Raw genomic sequence first — 24,039 nt, 5'->3', positions numbered from 1 at the left:
AAATTAATACAAAGTAGAATCTTAATGTGCTTTAATTTTAATTGAGTTTTGTATAGAGGAATATTCATATCAATGAGAAAACTTATTGTAAAAAAAATAAAAATAATAAAAATCAAAGAATCTATTCACTTTCTGCTGAACAGCCAAACTGAAGTTTAGCAAGTTTAAAAATGAGACAAACGTCTAATAACACATTTAGTTTTGTGATTTGTTTAACTTATATTTCAAGCAAACAGAAAAGATCATAAAAACTGACTTTGTTAGTGAGATTGGATTGGAGTGGATTTTTTCCTTTCTGGAAAAGTTTTAAAGAGCAGAGACCTTCTTGATGTTCACATAAATATTCATATCTTCTATTTTTAATATATTTAAAGGCACAATAAACATCTGTAGAAAAATATAGAAATATAAGCAGAGAATCAAATCTAAGACGTTTCCTTCTTTGTCATCAAGTCTTTGGCTGAAAATTAGCTGATATATACACAATAACTTCATTTGCTGAGGTACGAAAATATAAATACACATAAATATAAATTGAGTTTGGTCAGAGAGAGCAAGCAGGACCACATCAGGTCTGACAGGAGCGACAGATTCTAACACTAAGTAGTTCATCTGCAGGAAATACTAGACATGATGCATCAGAAACTAGTTAGTACTCATCAGAATTGAGTTACTATTGGTCAGATACTAGTTAATACTCATCAGATACGAGTTGGTACTCATCAGATACGAGTTAGTACTCATTAGATACGAGTTAGTACTCATCAGATACTAGTTAGTACTCATCAGATACTAGTTAATACTCATCAGATACGAGTTAGTACTCATCAGATACGAGTTAGTACTCATCAGATACAAGTTATTACTCATTAGATACGAGTTAGATACTCATCAGATACGAGTTAGTACTCATCAGATACGAGTTAGTACTCATCAGATACGAGTTAGTACTCATCAGATACGAGTTAGTACTCATCAGATACTAGTTAATAATCATCAGATACAATTTAGTACTCATCAGAAACTAGTTAATATTCATTAGTAACTAGTTTGATACAGCTCCTGTTATTTAATATAATGATAATGATGTTTGTTACAATAAAATATTTTCTAATTTTGTGAGAGATGAGGATCCACCTGCTGTGAGGGAGACAGATGAGTCATCCTCCAGGACTGTTACTGACACGCACGCACGCACACTTGGGTGTTTAGTTTCTGGTTTTGGGACACAGGCGGCTCAGCAGGATCTTGGAGTACACCTGGTTCACTGGCCCTCTCACATGATAGGTTGATGGGCCAGAACCAGCCTCCCGCTCTCTGTCCTGCATGGCTGATTGGCTGCTGAGACCTGATCCCGTTCTGACGGATCCGATTCTGTTGGTGGTGGATGTGGTGTCATCTGGAGACCAAAGCTTTTCCACCTGTGAGACAGACCGAGATTCAAGTTAAACTAATTAGTGCAATACTTTCAGGTTCATTTTTCCATCCTGAATCACAAGGTGAAGTCTAATTTCCGTTGGCAGACATGTTGACAACATGAATATTTCTTTAATGTACCTTTAACTCCTGTCACTAGTTCAGGTGAAAGCTGGTCAGACGCAGCAGTAGTTTTTTTTTTTTTTTAAAGCAGACACTAAGACTGTCTCCGGCTAGTAATTACACATCCACCCTCAGAGGACGACTGTATGGGCTGGTTGTGTGGGTCTGAACTCAGAAACTTGAGCAACATGTCAGAAACTACTTCATTCATTTAAATCTTGGAGACAGTTTTCCTTTAGTCATAGGACAGACATTGAAATAACTCCAGATCAAAAACATTTAAACAAATCTGGCTTTGCTGTGTTTAGTCTTTACATGCTAATTACACTCTCACATTAATAGTTGATCATGTGACATTATTTGATTCTACAATGTACCGCACTGGAAACCAACTGTACCACACTGGAAACCAACTGTACCGCACTGGAAACCAACTGTGCCGCACTGTAAGTTAACTGTACTGCACTGGAAACCAACTGTGCCGCACTGTAAGTTAACTGTACCGCACTGGAAACCAACTGTACCGCACTGTAAGTTAACTGTGCCGCACTGGAAACCAACTGTGCCGCACTGGAAACCAACTGTGCCGCACTGGAAACCAACTGTGCCGCACTAGAAGTTAATTTTACCACACTGGAAACCAACTGTACTGCACTAGAAGTTAACTTTACAACACTGGAAACTAACTATACTGCACTGGAAACCAACTGTACCGCACTGTAAGTTAACTGTGCCGCACTGTAAGTTAACTGTACTGCACTAGAAACCTACTGTACCGCACTGTAAGTTAACTGTGCCGCACTGGAAACCAACTGTGCCGCACTGGAAACCAACTGTGCCGCACTGGAAACCAACTGTGCCGCACTGGAAACCAACTGTGCCGCACTGGAAACCAACTGTGCCGCACTAGAAGTTAATTTTACCACACTGGAAACCAACTGTACTGCACTAGAAGTTAACTTTACAACACTGGAAACTAACTATACTGCACTGGAAACCAACTGTACCGCACTGTAAGTTAACTGTGCCGCACTGTAAGTTAACTGTACTGCACTAGAAACCTACTGTACCGCACTAGAAGTTAACTGTACCACACTGGAAACTAACTATACTGCACTGGAAACCAACTGTGCCGCACTGTAAGTTAACTGTACTGCACTAGAAACCTACTGTACCGCACTAGAAGTTAACTGTACCACACTGGAAACTAACTATACTGCACTGGAAACCAACTGTACCGCACTGTAAGTTAACTGTACTGCACTAGAAACCTACTGTACCGCACTAGAAGTTAACTGTACCACACTGGAAACAAACTGTACTGCACTAGAAGTTAACTTTACCACACTGGAAACTAACTATACTGCACTGGAAACCAACTGTGCCGCACTAAAAGTTAATTTTACCACACTGGAAACCAACTGTACTGCACTAGAAGTTAACTTTACCACACTGGAAACTAACTATACTGCACTGGAAACCAACTGTACCGCACTGTAAGTTAACTGTACCACACTGAAAACCAACTGTACTGCACTAGAAACCAACTGTACTGCACTAGAAGTTAACTGTACTGCACTGGAAACCAACTGTACCGCACTAGAAGTTAACTGTACCACACTGGAAACCAACTGTACTGCACTAGCAGTTAACTTTACCACACTGAAAACCAACTGTACTGCACTAGAAACCAACTGTACTGCACTAGAAGTTAACTGTACTGCACTGGAAACCAACTGTACCGCACTAGAAGTCAACTGTGCCATGCCAAAAGCTGTGGTGACTTCCCAGTTGATCCCAGGGATCATGCTGAGATCAAAGGAATAAACCAGTCAGCAGCTCGTGGACTGATTCCTGTCTCAGGTTCCTTGGAGAACAATGTGGTACAGTTAGTATCAAGGTCTTTTTACCTCGTGGAAGTGGCAGGCACACCGTCCTTGCAGGAATTCTTTGTACCGACCCATCGTTATGCTGAATGTGTCGATCACCTCATACCCATGATGCTTTGCTGTGGTGATGATGTCACTGTTTTCTTTGTACAGATGCTGGACCTCTTTCTGAAAAAAATCACAACAGATCTGTGAGACGAGAAAGTGCAGTAGAGATTCAGCAGTAGCCTGGAGGAAACACAGACCTACCAGACTGAGAGACCTGATCCCGTCTACAGGAAGGTGGAAACCCATCCCCAGAGATTTCACCACCACCAGGATGTTACTGAGAGACTCCCTGGAGAGGAGGAGGGAAAAGGTGAACACCTTGTGTCATAGATACCTGTGCTGAGTGACACTGAGATTTGTAAAGGCAAAGTTTTTATTTTCCTGAACTTAAATGATAAATTTAACAGTTAACAGTCAAAATGAAGTGACATAAAATTAAATAAAGTTAAGTTACATTAAACTATTTAAAATGTATGTATTTATGATAAATAAAAAATTTTTAATTCAATTTGTATTAAATTAAAACATTGCATTTAAATAAATATGTAAATGAAAGTGTTATGTGTAAGTGTTTTTTTTTGCTCACCTGTCCAACACCTCTCTGACTGTCCTCAGGTGATCGGTGTTGAGCCACTGGACTCCTCCCACCACCAACACTGTCAGGTTAGAATTCACCAACGGTCGCGACCTTTAGGGACAGAAACTCGTCAGAATACAGCCACACAGCGATTCCACCATTAGACTTTACTGAGCTGGTGCTCTGGCCTGTTTTTCCCGGTGTGGTGTGATTAGATATCAGACTGTTTGAAAGATAACACCTTTCTGACCCCCCCATAAACCAACCAGACCTTTATTTAAAAATAAATATGCAGCGACAGTTTTGGAGCTCAGCTGCAGCTCAGACCTCGATGGTCCTGCTGCTGGACAGTGCCGGAGGTTTTTCCTCTTACACATATCCACATATCATCCTCGTTACTGTTACTACCTGTCAAGCAGCTGCAGCAGCGCCTGTCTGAATGTCGGCCGCTGCTTCTTCTCCAACCAGAATTGAGGATAATAGGAGTAGCCGACCTGAGTCCGCCCCCCATTCAGGTTTCTGTAGAACAGAGTGTCATGAGCTTTCCCCCAGTCCTGTAGACTGGTGTTGACCCGTTCCATCAGGAAGTACATCATCCCACGATTGGTCGAGTCGCCGATAAACAGCACCTGAGCAGGGATACAGTATTTAGCAGGTGAGTTGCCATCAGGACCCCTGTCCACAAACTGGACTGAAGTTCAGACCAGGTCCAGGTCTTTTTAAATACCTGAGAGTTGAAATCAGAAACAACACTACCCCAGCTGTGAATACATCACCTTACCTTCCTGTCCATCATACAGTCCTGCAGCATGGGGCGGTCCACTAACTGGTGGTAACAGTCATCTGGTTGCCAGGCAACTTCTCTCCAATCACACGTCCTGTTGTCAGTACAGCTGAGACACGGCACCACCCACTGACCTGGGAGACAGATGAGACACAGACAGGTGAGACAGGCTGACTGTTACTGTGTCATCACAGATGAAAAGAAGTGATGTCACACCTGGTGCCTGTCCTGAGGTGCAGGTCTGAAGTGGACCCTGAGACCTGATGAAAGGCTGAAGACCACAGACCTGACCAGGCTGAACCAGCAGACCACAGTCCTAAAACCAGAACACACAGAACAGAGCAGGTGAGTATAACACAGGAAAGACAGAGTAAAATTTTTACATCCTGCTTTGAGTCCTTCACTTTTTGTCTTCATCAAAACCTGGACCAGTAGGACTCAATATGTTTTATCTCGACTCTCTTCGACATAAAATGTCACGTTAGATTTTGTGAAGTGAAGACCGTGAAATATTAAAATAGCTTGGCACAGAGTTCCTGTGTTTTTTAAAATCATTCCCAATAAGACCAAAGTTTACCTGTGGATTCCGGGACATGAACACAGCAACAGGATCTGTGTGACCTGTTGTCATCAACATGCAGTTTGAGGTCCCGGACACTTGATTACTCACCTGATCGATCGTCAATCTGTGTGTGCAGTGGTCCGATTTCTGTTCTGATTATCTGCAGAATGTTTAACTTGTTGTGGGTGAACTGCGATATAAAACAGAACTGATTTTTCTTTCACTACAGAATCACAAAGACTGAAGTTGCCATGTTTATTGGAGCCGTCACTGAACAAACCGACCTGCACAGTGTGAGCAGAAGGACGATTAGAGGACTGATTTCAGATGTTGCTTGTTTTTCTGCAGGTTCAGGAAAAAATGCTTCAGACTTCAGTGAACTCAGAACAGAAGCAGGATTTACTCCTCAAGCTTCCTGTGAAAGTTTAGAAAATGAGCCTGAATCCTCTACTTGTTTTATTTTTCATAAACCAAACCAATGAGCTGCAGTTGAACTTCTTCGCCTTCTGTCTTCATTATTCGCTTCCTTTGAAATCAAAGCTTTCTCCGTCCTCCTCTTTTCCTCTCCTTTGTGTCACAGATTTCTCCTCCTGGTCAGAGGTCAAATAAACCCGACCAGCTCGGCTCAGAGGTCCTGTGGGAGCCGCCACGTCTGGCCCTGACTTCAGAGCCACCGCCCTCACACACACACACACTCACTCTGTCCTTTCTTCTCCTTCTTCTTCTGGTGCGGCAGGTTTTGTCATGGCGACGTTACATTCTGCACGGCAGCGTCGCAGCTCACAACAAAGTGCAACAAGAAAACTTAACAGGGATTTTCTTGTTCGTACCTGAGCTCAGTGTAAACGCTCAAACAGACGAAAAGCTGGTCTGAGATCAGCCAGGAAAACACACCAAAAACAGCGACGCTGCCTTTCATCCTGCAGCACGCCACGTACACAAACATATCTACGCATCGTCCTGCAACACAAACAGTGGTGTAACAGTACTCCAATAGTACTCCTCCGCTTCAAATGGTACCTGGGTAAAAGTATAATCATATAATCATCAGCTAATATTTAAGTCATCAGAGGTACTGCGGCAGAAAAATTAGATGATTTCAGTTTGTAATTGTGCTTCAGCAGACTTTTCCTTCTGGTTTTATCTAGTTTGTTTGGTCCATACTGAGGTCTGGCTTCCTCTGAGGGGTCGCCAGATAAATCTGTAGATTCATCAAAGGATTAACATCTGAGGTCCAACCTTTTAGAATAAGAAAGAAACGGCTTTAAAAAAAAGCCACATAGTTGAGTTTCATCTGAATTAAAATCCCTTTTCTGACATTGTTTTGACCTGAGGTCCACACGTGTTCAGTGGTTTAATTAGAATTTACTTTCTGACATCACCTAAATTAGATTTCATCCACGATTTATGGCCAAAGTATGATTGAAAACCAATAGGAACTATTTTAAATGGTTTAATAAACGTCCGACTATAACCTCTTTAAAACATTAACATATATTTTAATGAAAGCAACCGGAACTTGAATTGAAGCAGCAGATGGATAAACAAACTCTTTTTAGAGCTCCAACAATCCATTAATTTAAAAAAATTACAAATCAGTCAAATATTATATTATAGAAAAAAATAAATTGAACTTTTTGAGTTTTGGACAGATTAAGATACAGGACCAGACTTATGAAAAATGTAGTCTAAAATCTAGCAGCTAGTAAAAGAAACTAGGAAAAGATAATCAGCAAGTCAACATAACAGATTATTTACAAAATGACACTTTTGTTAGTTTAGTGACAAATTGATAAAAATAACTAATAAATCTTCAAGAAACCAAAAGATCTGATCTCTGAAAATGAAATGTGAGCTGATTCTTAGATTTACTTTGGAATTAAAATGTTAATTACCTTTATTAACTTGAATTATTTATTTACTGTAATGTCTCATTTGTTCAGTATCTAGTAAAGAAATCTAACACGTTTGGTTGGTGACTGATGTATTACAGTTAACAGGTGGGATCTCTGTTTAAATCTTTATGACGTCAGTCAGACGTGACGTTTGTCACTCTGAAGATTAAAGTTTCACATTTGTGAACATTTATTTTTACATAAAGAACAAAAAATAACAAGAAATAAGCTAAAAAAACAGTTGGAAATGTTCACAGAGAAGGTTTTAGGTTCTCTGAAGAGTCCAAACAGATAATCCAGAATACACATCAACACAATCATCAGACTTTAGCTGCTCCTGTTTCCTTTTTGGAAGCCAGAGACCAAGAGACGTCCTAAAACCACTAAAAACCAGCAGTGAGGAGAAAATATGAAACAGAGTCAGAGCAGACGGAGGGAGGAGAATCAGGAATTCACAGCTCAGACAGAAAATATCCAGAGTCGAACTGCGAGAAATAAAAAACACAAGAGACAAACTTATTCGTGTCTGATAAGACGGGAGCGAGCCCTTCCCAACGCTAACACATTGAAGAGAGATCCTGAGTCCTGTATGAATAAAACAGAGTCCGGAATAATCTGCTGCTGTATGTGAATAGTGGTATGAGGCTTTTTATTCTGCGTTAATTCAGTAAATGAATGAATAAAACGATTGTTATCCAGAGTTGTACAGAGTTGGGTTCTATGAGTCGCTCACTCTGCTGACCTCTTTTCCGGCCTAAAGTGTCCCTTCAGGCCGTTTTATTATAGACCGAAGTTTATCGTGTTTTATACAGACGTTAATAAAAAGGAGACGACTCAGTAACCAGTGTTTTCAAATTATTCGTTTGTTAAACTAAACCTGCGTGTAATCTGTCAGAAACAGCATTACCTGAACGTCTGCAGGTTTTTAATCTGACACAAACAGGAGGAGAGAGAGTCAGAGCCAAAACATTGTGTTCTGTTAACTGCGAAAAGAAAGGAAGCTTGGACTTCCAGGAGGACAAGAAAAGTAAAGGACAAGAGTGGATTTTGTGTTCCAGCAGTACAGCTTCATTCCAGATATCTTCACCGTTTCCCTCTGTGTTTCTGATCTCACCTCTCTGACACGTGTGGTTTTTCCTCTGACTCTTACATTAGTTTAATGAAAGGTTTATTTTCCGGGGTCATGTAGAATAAAACTAAAGATAAACACAGATGTCGGTTCTGCTCCCCGTCGGCTAAAATAAGGAACCTAGAGGAGTTGAATTTTAAATCTGAGCCTGTGAGCACCTGATGTGTTTCTGTCCTCAGCAGCAGCAGGTTTCATTTTATCTTCACATAAAAGAACAGACCCCACACCACATCAATGGCCTCTCTGTTCTCCTGGGGCCCCATCAGGGACCCCCACTGACCCCCCAGCAGATGAATCTTGTCTCTCCATCTCTCTCAGTCTAATCGAGAAGTACAGGTGGATCAGACAGGACACGTAAGGAAGAAGAGACCTACACTGAATAAGCCTGTTTTCAGAGTCATCTCACAGCGAACACATTTCACTGTTTAATATTCAAAGGTCAGCTTTGGAATCTACTGATCGTTTCATGGAAATGCTCTGATTCAGGTCCAAAGTTTAGCTGTTCTCCGACTTGGTATCTACTGAGACACAGGGAATAAGATTGATTTGAAGAGTATTTGGGCTCGAGTTTCTGCACATGCAGAAATTGTATAAACGTTGCACTATATGCAGACAACATCCTCTTTTATACTTCAGGTTTCACAAAGGCTGAACCACACAGTATGTATTGGAGTCACACATAGAACTGAGTCTGTAAGACTGTGGTAGTTTTCAGTGTTGTTATGAATCAGAAGCAGCTGGAAAGAATGAAATGTCTCTGCAGACCAACGGGAATGCAGATCTGTTTGATTCAGACTCAGTGAAAACACCCTGTGGACACGTGTTAGTGGACTGAAGAGATGCAGACTCACGTTCTGAGCTTCAGGTTCTGCAGAGATCAGGTTATTATGTAGAGAACGTGGACATGAGGAGAATTGATGTGAAACAGCTGTTTTCTACACTCAACCTGAAGAAATTGTTAAAGCATCCTGTCCCAAAGTGATGCTGAAAAACTAGTCCATGCATTTGTTACTTCCAGACTGGACTAATGTTAATCCAAAATGCTGCAGCCAGAGTTCTGACTGGAATTAATAAGAGAGATCATATTTCTCCTACGTTAGCTTCTCTCCATAGGCTCCCTGTTAAATCCAGAATTGAATTTAAAATTCTTCTCCTCACTTATAAATCCCTTAATAATCAGGCTCCATCTTATTTTAAAGACCTCATAGTTCCATATCTTCCAAGCAGAACTCTATGTTCTGAGGCTGCAGGTTTACTTGTGGTTCCTAGAGTTTCCAAATGTAGAATGGGAGGCAGAGCCTTTAGCTATCAAGCCCCTCTCCTGTGGAACCAGTTCCCAGTTCAGGTTCTAGAGGCAGACACCCTCTCTCCTTTCAAGACTAGACTTAAAACTTTCCTTTTTTATAAAGCTTATAGTTAGAGATGGATCAGGTGACTCTGAACCATCTCTTAGTTATGCTGATATAACTTAGTCTGCTGGGGGAACTCTACTGATAAACTGAGCTCCTCTCCTCTCTCCTTTCTCCTCTATCCATTCAAATTCCACCATTGCATGTCATTAACTTTGTGTCTTCTCTCTCCTGTAGTTGTGTTTCCTCCTCTCTGTCTCCCTCTCTCTGTACTTTTCTGCAGGTATCCTCGGCCTGGAGCTGTACATCTCCAGAATCCAGTGGACCTGCCCAATGTTCTTGCTGCTTGTTGTTGTCTTATTGCCTGCTGTTCTTTTCTCTCTCCTCTTTCCACTCACCCCAACCGGTCGAGGCAGATGGCCGCCCACTATGAGCCTGGTTCTGCTGGAGCTTTCTTCCTCTAAAGGGAGTTTTTCCTCTCCACTGTTGCCTAAAGCTTGCTCAAATGGGATTGTTGGGTTTTCTGTATCATTTTTTGTACAATTATTCTCTGTACAGTCTTAAACCTTAAACACTGTAAAGTGCCTTGAGATAACTTCTGTTGTGAATTGGCGCTATACAAATAAAACTAAATTGAATTGAATTGAAGAAACGGCTTCAGATACTCAACAAATCCTTTGTCCTAAGATGGAGCCGCTCACATTTCTGTGATTTTTACATTAAAACACAAATTGCTGCCTCCAGACCAGCAACCAATAGGACAGCTGAGGACCTACCTGGACGAAGCTGCACATCACATGATCTCCGAACATGGGCAGACTGGGCCGGCTCTCGCGGTACATGTGGACGGTGTAGATCGCCATGACGACAGGCTCCGGATCACTGTCATCTGTCACCAGGATGCTGATCCGGCTGTTGCCGAGGCCGACAGGGTAGTTCGCCATCCTAAGGAGTGGTTTGGGGTGGAGAGGTTAGTGACATTGGCTGAGCAGGGGGTCAGAGTTCAGAAGGCAGCGTCCAGGTCTCACCTAGGTCCTCCGTGCTCATCTAGGTGGACCCTGCAGGCAGGACTGACGGGCTCTGGGCGGATCCGAACCGTCACAGTGTCAAAAGTAACCTCAGCACGGTACTCCTTTACCCGTGGGCTAAAGGAGGGAGTCAGGGTGAGGGGGGGGTCGGTGTAGATCTGTCTGAGCTGGGGGTCCACACAGGGAACTGAGACACACACAGAAACCATCAGACTTCCTGTTTCTACCCCCACCTCATTATGGGGAACAGAGTTCATATACAGATAAATGAGATCATTAAAAAGATATTTATTGATGTCTGCTCTGTTCCAACAGGTGATGAACTCAGTGTCAGTTCCACCTTTTGATGTCAGCACAGCTGAGTCCCGGTTGGTACGTTCTTCTGTCTCATCAGTTCTGTAGAAACATTGAAAACTACATTTTAATACTATTAACAAGATCTGATTTAACTGTTGAGCTTTCAGCTGTGATGTTGATCACCCCTAACCCGTAGCCGCCGTTTCTCTGCAGCTCGTAGTAACGGCTGATCCGGATCAGGAGGTCAGAGACACTCGGAGGAGCAGAGGACGAGTTGGAGGATGAGGTGCTGGGATACAACTAGACAGGATGAAATCAGGAGAGACTAACTTACCATGGGTCTAATGGTGTACAACAGGGGTAAAGCTTGGACCATTACTCCACACATTATAAATAAATAACATTATTGCCCTTGTTCAATATTGAAATGCCCATTTTTATGGAGATGATACAAGTTTCTACGTGTCTGACTAAGATCCAGTCTCCTGTTCCTCTCCACACTTAACACACACTTAAACACAGATAAGGTCAGCTTCGTGGTTTGGCAGCTTTAACTGGAATCTATCAATCTAGTAATTTACCATGTAAAAATAATAAAAAATAAAAATAAAAAGTTCCTTTTTAAGATAAAATATTTTAAAACTAATTCAGTCAACTTTTGTCATTGCTCCATCATTGCGTGGGCTGCATCAAATGATTTGTACGCTGCATCCCAGACTTACTGCTACACAGGAATACTGCTCAGCAGGAATGGTTTTAGACATTATGCACTTTTTTCAGGGGACAAACTCGCAGGTTAAATCCCTTCATGTCTCTTCAGTTTTAAATAGTTAATCTGATGGGTTGATTCATTTTTTAGTTAAAAAAATTTAATTAGTTCTGAAAAACTTAAATACTACTAGTACTCTACACAGTGACAGTTACTGCAGTGCTTCCTGGATAATATTTATTTAATAAACCACAGGTTTATTTACCAGTTGAAAAGCTGAAGGGGTCTTCATCTGTTGCTGAAACTGAAGCAGAAGAAGAAACTCGTCTTCTGACAAACACACACCGTGTGTCTCTCTGCAGCCACCGTACTGACGACACACAGGGTTTAAACACATATTAATTATCAACAAAATTATTAATGAAAATATTTGAAAACGTGTGAAGATAAGATGCTTTTTGTTAAATGAAACAGTAAAGACAAGTAGAAAAGGATTTATCTGTTACCAAATACAATCTGTTACCTATATACAGTATGTCCCCCGTTAGGCAATATTATTAGGAAACACTAACTTTCCATTGTTATGCAGATGATACCCAGCTATATTTATCTATGAAACCAGAAGAAACTAATCAATTAATCAAGCTTCAAGCTGTACAAAAAACATAAAGGCCTGGATGTCCTCCAATTTCCTTCTGCTAAATTCAGACAAGACAGAGGTCATTTTGTGTCTCAATTCAATTCAATTTTATTTGTAGAGCGCTTTTTACAATTGACAAACAAGGAAACAAAATCAGGAGTATCCTGTCCCAAAGTGATGCTGAAAAACTAGTCCATGCATTTGTTACTTCCAGACTGGACTATTGTAATTCCTTATTAATAGTTTGTCCCAATAACTCCTTAAAAAGCCTCCAGTTAATCCAAAATGCTGCAGCCAGAGTTCTGACTGGAATTAGTAAGAGAGATCATATTGCTTCTACGTTAGCTTCTCTCCATTGGCTCCCTGTAAAATCTTCTCTCTCCTGTAGTTGTGTTTCCTCCTCTCTGTCTCCCTCTCTCTGTACTTTTCTGCAGGAATCCTCGGCCTGGAGCTGTTATCTCCAGAATCCAGTTGACCTGCCCAATGTTCTTGCTCCTTGTTGTTGTTTTTTGTGGCCTGCTGTTCTTTACTCTCTCCTCTTTCCACTCACTCTACCCTGTCAAGGCAGATGGCCGCCCCCCCGATCCTGGTTCTGCTGCAGGTTTCCTCCTCTGAAGGGTGTTTTTCCTCTCCACTGTCTCCTGGTGCTGCTCAGTGGTGTTGTTGGGTTTTCTATATAATTCTGTATCCAGTTATATTAATATGGACTTAAACCTGAAATACTGTAAAGTGCCCCGAGATGACTTGATTTGGTGCTATACAAATAAAACTGAATTGAACTGAACTGAAATTAAATATTTCAATATTCCAGCTTCTGCAGTTTGAGGATCTGTTGTTTTTTATTTTATCTCTCATAAGAACATTAGCTTGATTAATGTTTGGTCATTTTATGCAGCTACTGTTTCCTATGTGAAACCAAACAATCAACTGATAAAAGAAAATTACAAAAACCTCAGCTGCACACAAAAAAAGGTTGAATACTGTCGACGTGTTAGCATGTCGACAATAATGACAGAAAAATAGTAAAACAGAGACAGGTTTGTTTAATGGAAACAAATATTTGGTTTGCTGCTGCAGACTCTTACCTGTCTTCCGTCTGTCTCTGAGGACAGATGTGAGGTCATTGTGAAGTGAATCGTATCCTCCAGGATCAGGTCTTTGGTGATTTGTCTGTCAAAGGTGTCGCTGCTCAGAGCAGAAAAGGTTAAGTCTGTGTTGACCTGAAGACAAAGAGACAGAAGTCAGATGAGCTGCTGAGAACACACTGACCTCTGCTGGATGCTCACCTGAAGAACAAGAGACAGAGTCAGTTACCTGAGAACAACCTGAACCTGTGTCCTGATTATTGTAGGAAAAAACGAAAGAGTTGTTAAAATATGAAAATAAAAAGAAAGATGGAAAGGAGGAGGTGAGAGAAATCAAAAGGAACTAGGAAGGAACAGGGGAGAGAAAGGAAACGAGGAGTTTTGAAGGAAAGGATAAGAGGAGGAATAAAGAAACAAATCAGATGAAAGCAAAGAACAACTAATGGTATGAAAAGAGAGGAAGAGTTCACAGTGAAGGAAAAGAGGTGGTGGAGTAGTGGAGGACATGGGAACCAACAAGGAAGGAAAGGAAAGATGTAAAGAACAAAACATTTACTATTGGAATCAGATTTGCAAGGACAAAGTGTTCTACGATTCGCCTGTCTGTCACGTGCTAATTACCTGTTTGTTACCTTTCTAACTGCTACCTGTCCGTTTCCTGTGTGACCATTCCCTGTCTTCCTCTCACCTGTTCATTACCTGTCTGACTGTTACCTGTCCGCTTGTCACCTGTTCATTACCTGTCTGACTGTTACCTGTCCGCTTGTCACCTGTTCATTCCCGGTCGCTTGTCACCTGTTCACTTCCTGTCCACTTGTCACCTGTTCATTACCTGTCTGACTGTTACCTGTCCGCTTGTCACCTGTTCATTACCTGTCCGCTTGTCACCTGTTCATTTCCTGTCCACTTGTCACCTGTTCATTACCTGTCTGACTGTTACCTGTCCGCTTGTCACCTGTTCATTACCTGTCTGACTGTTACCTGTCCGCTTGTCACCTGTTCATTACCTGTCTGACTGTTACCTGTCCGCTTGTCACCTGTTCATTACCTGTCCGCTTGTCACCTGTTCATTACCTGTCCGCTTGTCACCTGTTCATTACCTGTCTGACTGTTACCTGTCCACTTGTCACCTGTTCATTACCTGTCTGACTGTTACCTGTCCGCTTGTCACCTGTTCATTACCTGTCCACTTGTCACCTGTTCATTTCCTGTCCACTTGTCACCTGTTCATTACCTGTCTGACTGTTACCTGTCCGCTTGTCACCTGTTCATTACCTGTCCGCTTGTTACCTGTTCATTTCCTGTCCACTTGTCACCTGCTCATTACCTGTCTGACTGTTACCTGTCCGCTTGTCACCTGTTCATTACCTGTCCGCTTGTCACCTGTTCATTACCTGTCCGCTTGTCACCTGTTCATTACCTGTCCGCTTGTCACCTGTTCATTACCTGTCTGACTGTTACCTGTCCGCTTGTCACCTGTTCATTACCTGTCCACTTGTCACCTGTTCATTACCTGTCTGACTGTTACCTGTCCGCTTGTCACCTGTTCATTACCTGTCCGCTTGTCACCTGTTCATTACCTGTCTGACTGTTACCTGTCCGCTTGTCACCTGTTCATTACCTGTCTGACTTGGGGGCCTGCTGAGACTTGTCCAGCTGTGGCTGGATGCTGAGATAAGCTTCAGTGGTCACAGTCTGAACAGAGTTGTTGTTCTGTTTAAATTAAGTCGATCAACCGCAGTAATTACAGCGGATCACAGCTGTGTTTCCAAAACACAGAATAAGACGACAGGACCGATCAGCAATCAGACCTCTGATTGGTTCATTTAATGTTCAAGTTAAATATTTGTTTGTTCATCAGGAAAGCAAAGCCGAGGATTGAAAAGAGCAAGTGGGAAAGCTAGAACATGAGGATGTGGGGAAGGAAAGGAATAAGTACAGTGAAAATAAATGAAAAGAAGGAGTTACAGCTCTGAGGACGTTTTTTTAACGTCAGGACATTAGTGAGATGTTAGGAGAGAGAACAGCTGAGGAGCGTGGTGACAAACATTAAACATTTCCATGTGATGTGAGAGAATATAATTTAATGGTAGGTGTTAAAATTTGACATATTCACTGAATATTTCTAACAAAACAACATAGAAGATTAAAGAATAGTCAGAATTAATGTGAGAAAATTCAGATAATTAAAAAGATTTAACAAATACGTTAAAAAAAAACAAAGTTAATGTATAAAAATGAAGTTCACGCATTTTGCTTGTGTTCTGTCTTTAAAACATGCAGATGTTCACATATAATATGAAAATAAAAAAACATTCTTCAGGCTTCAGCACAGATGAAGGATCATCATTCATTGGAGAACGACTTTTAAACTCAATTAGGGAAAAGCGTTTTTTTATTTATTAAAAAATAACTTAAAACAGCATCAACAATGTGAAGAGACAAAGGGATAAAGAAGTAATCTGTTCTTACCTGGATTATAACAGGTGTGATGGAGCCACTGAAAAGCAGAGTGAAGGTGAGCAGCTGGTAACACAGCACACAACTGAAACACAATCAATCGATCAATCAATCAATCACTGTGGAAAAGTAGTACATTAAATCTTTCTTTTTGACATTTTCACAAACCCCTTGTTTACTTAGAGCCTAAACCTGACTCGGCTGATCACAACCAAAGCGCGGTGCACAGTTGCTGGCCAGCGTTTCCACCACCAGCTGTCATGTTGTCTAAAACGCTGGCCTGGGTGGTATGAGAGAGTTGGGACAAATGACAATCATTTCATACTTTTGTTTTTACCTGTGGACACTTTGTTTCTTCTCATTGGTTGATGTTGCCGCCTGCAGCACTTCACCTATCACCTTCTTCATCTGCTCCAAAGCCTGATGGGAGTTTGTTGGTCCAAGCTGCTGCAGCAGGAAGTTCCTGAGCTGAGGGAGAAAAGGGCTAAAACAGCGACACACAGACAGGACCTTTTTTAAAGGTCCAACAGCACCGACACTGGTAAAACTGAAGCACCTGTCCTCAGGTATTATAATCGGACTCTTGTGCAGACATAAGCTTTGTTATCAGGAGTTTGTCGAAAGGAAGAAGCTGAACACAAAATGACCAACAGGTGTTTTACCTTTGTGGGTCGCCCCCTCAGCTCCTGATTGGTTGTCACCACGCTGATGTCATGCAGGAATGATGTCAGAGGTCTGACTGAGGTCACCAGGATGTAAACATTCACCATGGCAACCAGACCAGGTGACGGACTGTCAGACAGAGGCAGGTAAACACAACAATGTTTACACAGTATGGCTAATTATCCTGACAGGTGGTGACCAGACTGACACTCACCCGTCCTGAGGAATCTGCAGCATCTGATTGGCCGAACCACAGGAATACGGCTTCATAATTAAATCTGCTCATTGAAAGACAGGTACACATGAAATCAACTGAGATTTTCTTTTAACATATGTTCTTTTGACAGTGACTGTTCAGACTCACCTGCCAGGTGTGACTGAATGTAAAAGTGACAGAGACCTTCACCTGCATCAGAGAACGCCTCCATCAACTGTGGAATCAGGTTCACCTGAGGACACAGAGACAAGTGCGATTAGAAAGACTCCGACGGCACTTTGCCTGTCATTTGCTGGAGGCTGGGTCCAGGTGAGTCTTACCGTCTGATGATGCCGGAGGTGAGAGAAGGAGATTCTCCTCAGACAACTTCTCTCTGAAGTACTGAGACACAGCAACAGGCTCCACCCATCCACACCTGTAACCACGGAGATGCAGACAGGAGGTCACACCTGACTCTGCCACAGTTTAGCAGGAGGCAGAGGAACCGTTGTCGCTGTCAGATACCAGTCAGAGATCATACTGTAGAGGGCGCTGTGGAGCAGAACTCAGGAGAAACTGAGACCACACATGGGGGACTGCAGGGCTGGATTCTCACACTATAGGTGGACAGTACCAGACCATCAGACTTAATGGTAATAGTAAAAGTAGTAGTAGTAGTAGTATTAGTAGTAGTAGTAGTAGTAGTAGTAGTAGTAGTAGTAGTAGTATATGAGTCTGGCTCAGTCTGAAGTTCAAATAGACTCTGGAAGTCCAATTGGGGTATTGTGGATTTGGACCTCAGACCTCAGTACAGAGTCCAGATGTTTTCTCACACATTTAAAGGGTAATATAACATTTAAGATCATTTGTTTCCTCTCCACATATTTAATTGACTGATGTTGGATGAGAATAATAGTTAAACACAGATATGAACATATTCTGAAGGGCCAATGATGGAATCAAAGCACTGACAGATGAAGACAGATGAGTACGTGTTAAAGGCTGCTGTAGATCAGAGCGGTGGTCTGGTTTGGCAGATGTGGACAAGACTTCTCAGTATGGAGTTAAAGGGAGGGAACAGGAAGTTTCTGTTAAATAAATAAAGTCTGAGCACAAACACTGGAAACATGTGGAAGTGATTATGGACAGGAAATGATGTGTTTTCAGTTTTCAGGCAGAAAGAAAAGGAAAAAGAAAAGTGTGCAGTAATCTTTGGAAACTGATTTGATTTGTGCTTTGTTTTTAGTAGTTTTCTTTTATTTCTTGCTCCATTGACACTAAATATTTCATTTTAGAACTTCAATCTAACCTGTTCTTTCAGAAACCAGCTGCAGGTCTCAGATCAAACCCGTCCGAGTGATCAGAGTTAGAGGGAACATGTGTGTGCTCTCATGTTTTGACATACATGAACATATTTAACCCCCCCCCCCACCTCATATTTACCCTGGTTTGTTCTGAGGAAACTGCTGGTCTCAGCGTATCTGGATGTCTGGACCACATAGCCCATCTGCTGCAGAACCTGCTGGTACAGCTGGACCTCAGTGTCTGAAACCAGTCGTCGACCCGTCAAGACCACAGCCCGCTGACGCTGGGGTTGTTTCTGATACCACACCCTGAGCTGAGAAGACAGAGGGAAACAGTAGATAATTTCTCAGGGTGGGGGGTCCAGTTATCAGATACTGCTAACACACCGTAGGAAGAACTGAACTGGTATTGAGGAAGAAATATTTAGAACACAGTGAGTGACTGGACCAACAGATATTCAGGAGAAGTCCTGCATTCATAATCCTACCGAAGTAAAAGTACATAAGTGTAAACAGTAAAAAGTATTTATTTATGTATATCAAGTCGCTGCTGATGGTACCAATTGTAGTTTGTGAAATATTTCTAAAGGTCTTTGTGACAATTTGGGTGAAATAAGCCTTTAAACAGTGGTATTTTGGTTTCTTGGCAGAACACATGAAACATGAAACCGGGTCAGAGAGAGTTAAAACCACAGAAGAAGAAAGTTTGTTTTTCTGCAGCGCAACAGCCTGAAGAGGAAAAGTGAAGTGAGTGTCAGTATTTTCCGTTCAGACACTGTTAGTATTCAGATCAGATGTGCAGTTAAAGTCTCTGCTGCCGAACACAAGTTGGCACAGTCTCTGTTTCTCAGCCTGACTTCAGTCCGTTTGTCTCTGCTTCCCAACGCTGTGAGATCTGGACACATGGAGACGGAGACACGGACTGAATTCAGTATTTTGAATGGAGGAATTGAATCGGTTACATTTATAGGCAACGGTACTACTTCAGTTTGTCGACAGGGCGACAATCAGTTTAAATATTCAAAGATGTCTAAACAAACCTTCAGACAGACAGTTCAGTTGGTTTATTCAGTTTTTACTGTCCACTAAAATTGAATATGTAATATGAGAAGTACAGTTGTGAAACCACAACGAGATGAAAACGTGGTTCTGCCCTGCATGACCATCAGAATGATTTTTCTCAGCCCACGGGTCCCTGACAACCACAGAGACCGAAACTGGAACTTTAATGAACTCAAACAAGACTAGAGCCTATGGAATAAAAACACCTAAATCTGCCTTTAGCTTAGTTTCTCTTTGTCCTGGTGAAAACTTTCCTCCTGCTCGTTTCCTTTTCTGCTTAAAGCACAAGACAGGTTCTGTCCACAAGTCTGTTCCTGGATCAGAGAGACCTTCTGAAAACCAGAATAAGAAGAGAAATGAGGATTGTAGAAAGCTCTTTCTGCTCTGATGCCGTCCCCAGGTCTGAGTTACTACAGTAGAAAAGCTGCTGCTGTGGACTCGACAGAGACCTGGAAGAGACGTTTCCCACAGCAGCCGAACTGTGTCCACAAACAGAGACTAACGAGGTCTCATACCACAGACTGATGGACCAACGCACATCACATGACCTCGAACACGCTGGTCACGTGATCCAAAATCCACCAGCTGCATCTCAGTGGCCCCTAACAGGGTGTTCCTGGAGCTAAAGTCACTCCGTACTGGTCCCAGTTTATTACTGGTGTGAGCTGGCTGCAGATCAGTCTGTAAACTGGTTTCTGCTGCTGTCATTCTCAGAGTCTGCAGAGTGAAATAAAAATAGACCCTTCAGTGTGTTGTGTCTGTTCCCAGCAGTAAATTCTGACCGTGAGCAGGTTTTCTCAGCCTGACTGGGAGCTGTGGACACAAACCAGAGAAACCAGAGAAGTGAACAGCTGGTGGCAGACAGAGACCAACAGGTGAAACAACCTGTTTTTAAGAAGCTGTTCAACCATCTGTAAGTTCACTGACATGACTTTACTTTACTAGTTTGAATTCAGAAATCCTGGTGTTTTATTCGGGATGAAGCAGCTGTCAGGACATAAAGGGTTCAAATCAGCTGCACTTTAACTGATGTTTACTCATTAACACATCAGTAAATCTGATCCAATCATGTTCTCCGTGAGTCTTTTTATGTACATACAAATACTAATCATTTTACTTAAAGCAGTAACAGAGTACCTCCGCACTGTGGTAGTGGTACTTTTACTGAAGTGGACGCTCTGAGCACTTTGTCTATCGGTGTCCGTCTGCTAACAACCAAGCTTTTCACAGCATGAAGCATGATCACCACGAGCATTAGCAGACGTGTGTCACAGGTGATGTGGTTAAAAAGGTGAGATGCAGTGAAATAAAATGAAATTCACCAAGCAGGAACTTCACTGACACCGTACAGCTGGTTTTACATTTATGTTAGATATTTAACCAAATATAAAACTGCTGGAAAATGTTTCCTAGTCCATGATGCATCCTTTACTACACAGTTTTCTACGTCAAATGTGGGGCTGCTCCTTTAAAGAGGAACAGCTGCCAGGCTGAGGACAGCAGCACTTTACTGTGTAATAAAATAAACCAAACACAAACCACTGAGCTCAGATTAACAGCCTGATTAACACCGAGTGGGTTTGTCAGCTGTCAGCTCACACTGTCAGGAACTGGATCCTCAGATCATTAATGACACAGGGACACACTTAAAATACCCAGAATTGCATAGTCTGAATCTGACTGGTCTGTACAGCTGTCAATCATCCTGCATGAAAATAAAACCCTGGTGCATGCTGAGCCCCTCATAATCTAAAAATACTACAACAATGAGTCAGAGGGAGTCTTGACCCAGCAGACATGATGATTCCTTTTTCTGTAACAGGCAAAGACCAAAGGTACAAAACTGCATTAGAAAATCTGTGATTTAAAAGATAATTGGCAGAAATACAAATGACACATGTTGCAAAACATACATAACATGTATGACATGTAGGAACTCATCTTAGTGGTTTTTACTTTAGCAATATCACTGGGGGAAAAAAGAATTTTATCAGTAAAATGATTTTAAAATGTAATTACTGCTACAGTTTTAAAAAGAACATATTGTGACAGCTATTAAAAACAGTGTTTATCTGTGCATTAAGTGTCTTTAGAGGATTGATAAGAACCAAACTGATCAGATGGTTACTTAACATGAAAACGGACACTGTATCATACTGATGCAGAATTTGTAACTGGAAGTCTGATGCCAAATAATTGAACAAATAATACACATTTTTAGGTTATTTACATATCATTAAAGTACGATGGATGCTTTTGATGGATTTTATTTATAAGTTGTCTACTCAATCATTCACAAGGGTGAATTCAAATTCTGTATGTTGTAATTTAAACATTAATTTGAACTCAGTCTCATTTCTTCATTTCATTACTTTAATAGATGTGGCCCAAAATGTACATTTAACAAAATTCAATCACTTTTAAAATGACAGTAATTCTGAATGAGCTTTGGTGAAACAACAGAATTGTAAGATGTTTTATTTGAATAAAACTCACTGATTATTTGGAACCAGATCTTTAAAAAGTCTGAAAATCGCTTGTTGTAATATAACAACACACTTTACCATGGTCTGACTTTGAGCCAGTGAAGCCCACCTGGAGGGCAGGTAAACTCACCTGTGTTTGTAGAGTGTCCAGGCTGGAAATAAACCCTCTGGTGTCCTCCATCAGGAGTTCATCAGGCGGCCTTCTGCTGCGAACATCAGCGGCGGGTTGCTGCTGTCCAGACCGCAGCCGGTTCCGGGCCACCATCAGAGTCTGGTAGAAGAGACACACCGCCACCCCGATCAGCAGCAGCGGGCCGGAGCAGGACCGGCGGCGGAGCAGCATCCCGGCGTCTCTCAGGAGTCCGCACCGCATGAGAAATGTTCACTTCACATCCCGAGGTTTTTCACTGTGTCCGCATCTTCAGCTAAATCCTGCTGATTCTAAATGGAGTTTGGCGAGTTTCCCAGTCACATAAATGAGTCGTTAGAGTCCGGATTTCGGTTCCGAGTTTAACAGCCTGTGTGTGAAACAGTAGAAACTCATGATTAAAGTGTAAAGAACATCATCGATTGGAAAACAATCAGCCGCAGACTGACACTGGAAACTATGAATGTGGAATTTCCTGGTGGATTTCTAAAAGCCCGACTCGTGTTTTAACACAAAAACCAAATCACACGATGAAAAGTCCTCATTTGAAGTTAAAAAGCAGCGGAGCCGATAAAACGCACAGCGAAGTGGAGAAGTTCGCTTCAAAGCCGGCGAACTGCATCCTGTCTCCTGCTGGGAGAGATCATGGGACTTTGGACGGGTCCAAACGAACCTCGGAGACAAACAAGCCAAAGTGCGCAACGCGTCCACCTCTGCGTCTCCTTTCTATCTTTCTTTGCGCGTCCTAGAAGAAACCCGACGTCCCGTCAGCTGATGAAAACTGGAATGACAAAAGAACCGTTAGAAAAATCCACTGATGTGGAAAAGTCCGTAAAACTGAGCTACAGCAGCACAAGTTCCGCTAAAAGACGTCAGAGGGAGTTGAAAACAGCCAAAGCGGCGGTGGAGTCTGGCTGGCGGACCATCTGGTTCGAGTTAAAACCACCAGGAGGAGAAAGAAGCAGCCCCGGTGGTCGCGTTTCCAACCTGGACCCCGCACTACTTCTTCTCTGGGTTTTCTCTGGGCTCACAATCACCGAGACTTTGGACGTTTTCCTTCAGTTTTCCAGTGGAGTCCGGACTTTAAAACCCGCAGCCCTGTAGGAGGTCAGCACCTCCTCACCGTCCTCCCCCTCCCGGAGTTATTTTAGGAACTCACACACATGTTGTGTACACACGTGTGTTTTAGGGGTTAAACTCTTTTCCAAATACACCAGCGTCCATTTAAACGCATTTAAAAACGCCTTTATTTTGAGCGGAGTTTGGTGATGGAGCAATTGGTGCTGTGCAGAGGACGTGTTGGAGTTTGCTGAAGGTTAAACACTGAAAACAATCTGGACCCAACGTCTACTTACAGTCCTGCTTCAAGTTCTTTCTTTACCCTCAGTTAGATAGGGACTTTGCTTTATAAAAGGTCAACTGTAAAAACTGTAAAACTGTCAAACGGGGGGAAGTTTGAAGTCTTTTCCCAGATATAAAAATACTGTGTTCACTGCAACTAATGATTATTAATTACCAATTCTTATTTCAGGGACAGATCTTATCAAGGTCCTGAACGACGTTAAGATGAAGACAGATTCTGGTCTGACATTACTTTGGACAGTGGACCAATGAAAGTCTGAACTCACTGCGTCCTTTCATCCTTCATTCCTGTTTTTCACCGACCTCCATCACCTCAGACCCCTGTGGACATTTGAACAGTTACCGACAGATTAAAGTTTCACCGTCTAAAATCCCCAATGTCCTGTAGCGTCAACCTGTTCCTGTTCCATCATCAAGTCCAGGTTCAGGTCTTCAGGCTAGTTTTACTTTTTAAATTCTGCTTCTCTCTGTCCTAACTCATCCTATCCACCATCTGAGCAGTGAGAACCTCCTTCAAACAGTCCGGGACCGAACTGTTGTGAGCAGGTGAACCACTTTTACACGAGTCTTTCTGCTGCCCGAGCTACTCATCCCAAGTTCTCCAGTCAAATAGAACCTGTTCTAACCCTTAACTCCGCGTCCTGGTCCCAGCACCTTGCTGTGGTTCTGACAGATCACCTGAACACCTGAATCAGCTCACTAGCTGTCTGGGATTCACAGGTGAGTCGACACGTCACGTTTCTGGGGGATTCTGCTGCACTTTCATGTAAAACCCAAAACCAAACCTCCCTCTCTGACAACAGGAAGCTGCAGTCAGTCACGAAATC

At 42.1% G+C, this 24,039-nt stretch overlaps 1 protein-coding gene across 4 annotated transcripts; it reads right to left on the bottom strand.

Moving 5' to 3' along the window:
* Positions 1-14: 14 nt before the first annotated feature.
* cped1 (cadherin-like and PC-esterase domain containing 1) lies at positions 15-23,014 on the bottom strand. 4 transcript variants are annotated; one of them, XM_026362976.1, is made up of 22 exons: positions 22,432-23,008; positions 21,833-22,220; positions 18,294-18,468; positions 17,192-17,286; positions 17,019-17,103; positions 16,869-16,932; positions 16,654-16,783; positions 16,329-16,459; positions 16,004-16,076; positions 13,532-13,666; positions 12,072-12,176; positions 11,288-11,397; positions 11,141-11,196; positions 10,801-10,987; positions 10,549-10,717; positions 5,054-5,153; positions 4,835-4,971; positions 4,462-4,682; positions 4,063-4,164; positions 3,678-3,765; positions 3,450-3,596; positions 15-1,421 (listed from the first exon to the last, which is right to left on the bottom strand). In XM_026362976.1, exons 2-22 carry the CDS (start codon positions 22,073-22,075, stop codon positions 1,209-1,211), a joined length of 2,766 nt encoding a protein of 921 aa, XP_026218761.1. In that variant the 5' UTR covers positions 22,076-22,220; positions 22,432-23,008; the 3' UTR covers positions 15-1,208. The 4 variants fall into 4 exon arrangements, with proteins under 4 accessions (XP_026218761.1, XP_026218763.1, XP_026218760.1 ...); XM_026362978.1 differs by having other exon boundaries at positions 16,004-16,031; positions 21,833-23,014; XM_026362975.1 differs by having other exon boundaries at positions 21,833-23,008.
* Positions 23,015-24,039: the final 1,025 nt, after the last annotated feature.

The sequence above is a fragment of the Anabas testudineus genome, chromosome 23 (genome assembly GCF_900324465.2).
Source record: "Anabas testudineus chromosome 23, fAnaTes1.2, whole genome shotgun sequence".
Classification (NCBI taxonomy): domain Eukaryota; kingdom Metazoa; phylum Chordata; class Actinopteri; order Anabantiformes; family Anabantidae; genus Anabas; species Anabas testudineus.
Note: the sequence above shows the minus strand (reverse complement) of the source record. Positions and strands in the feature narration are given on the sequence as shown.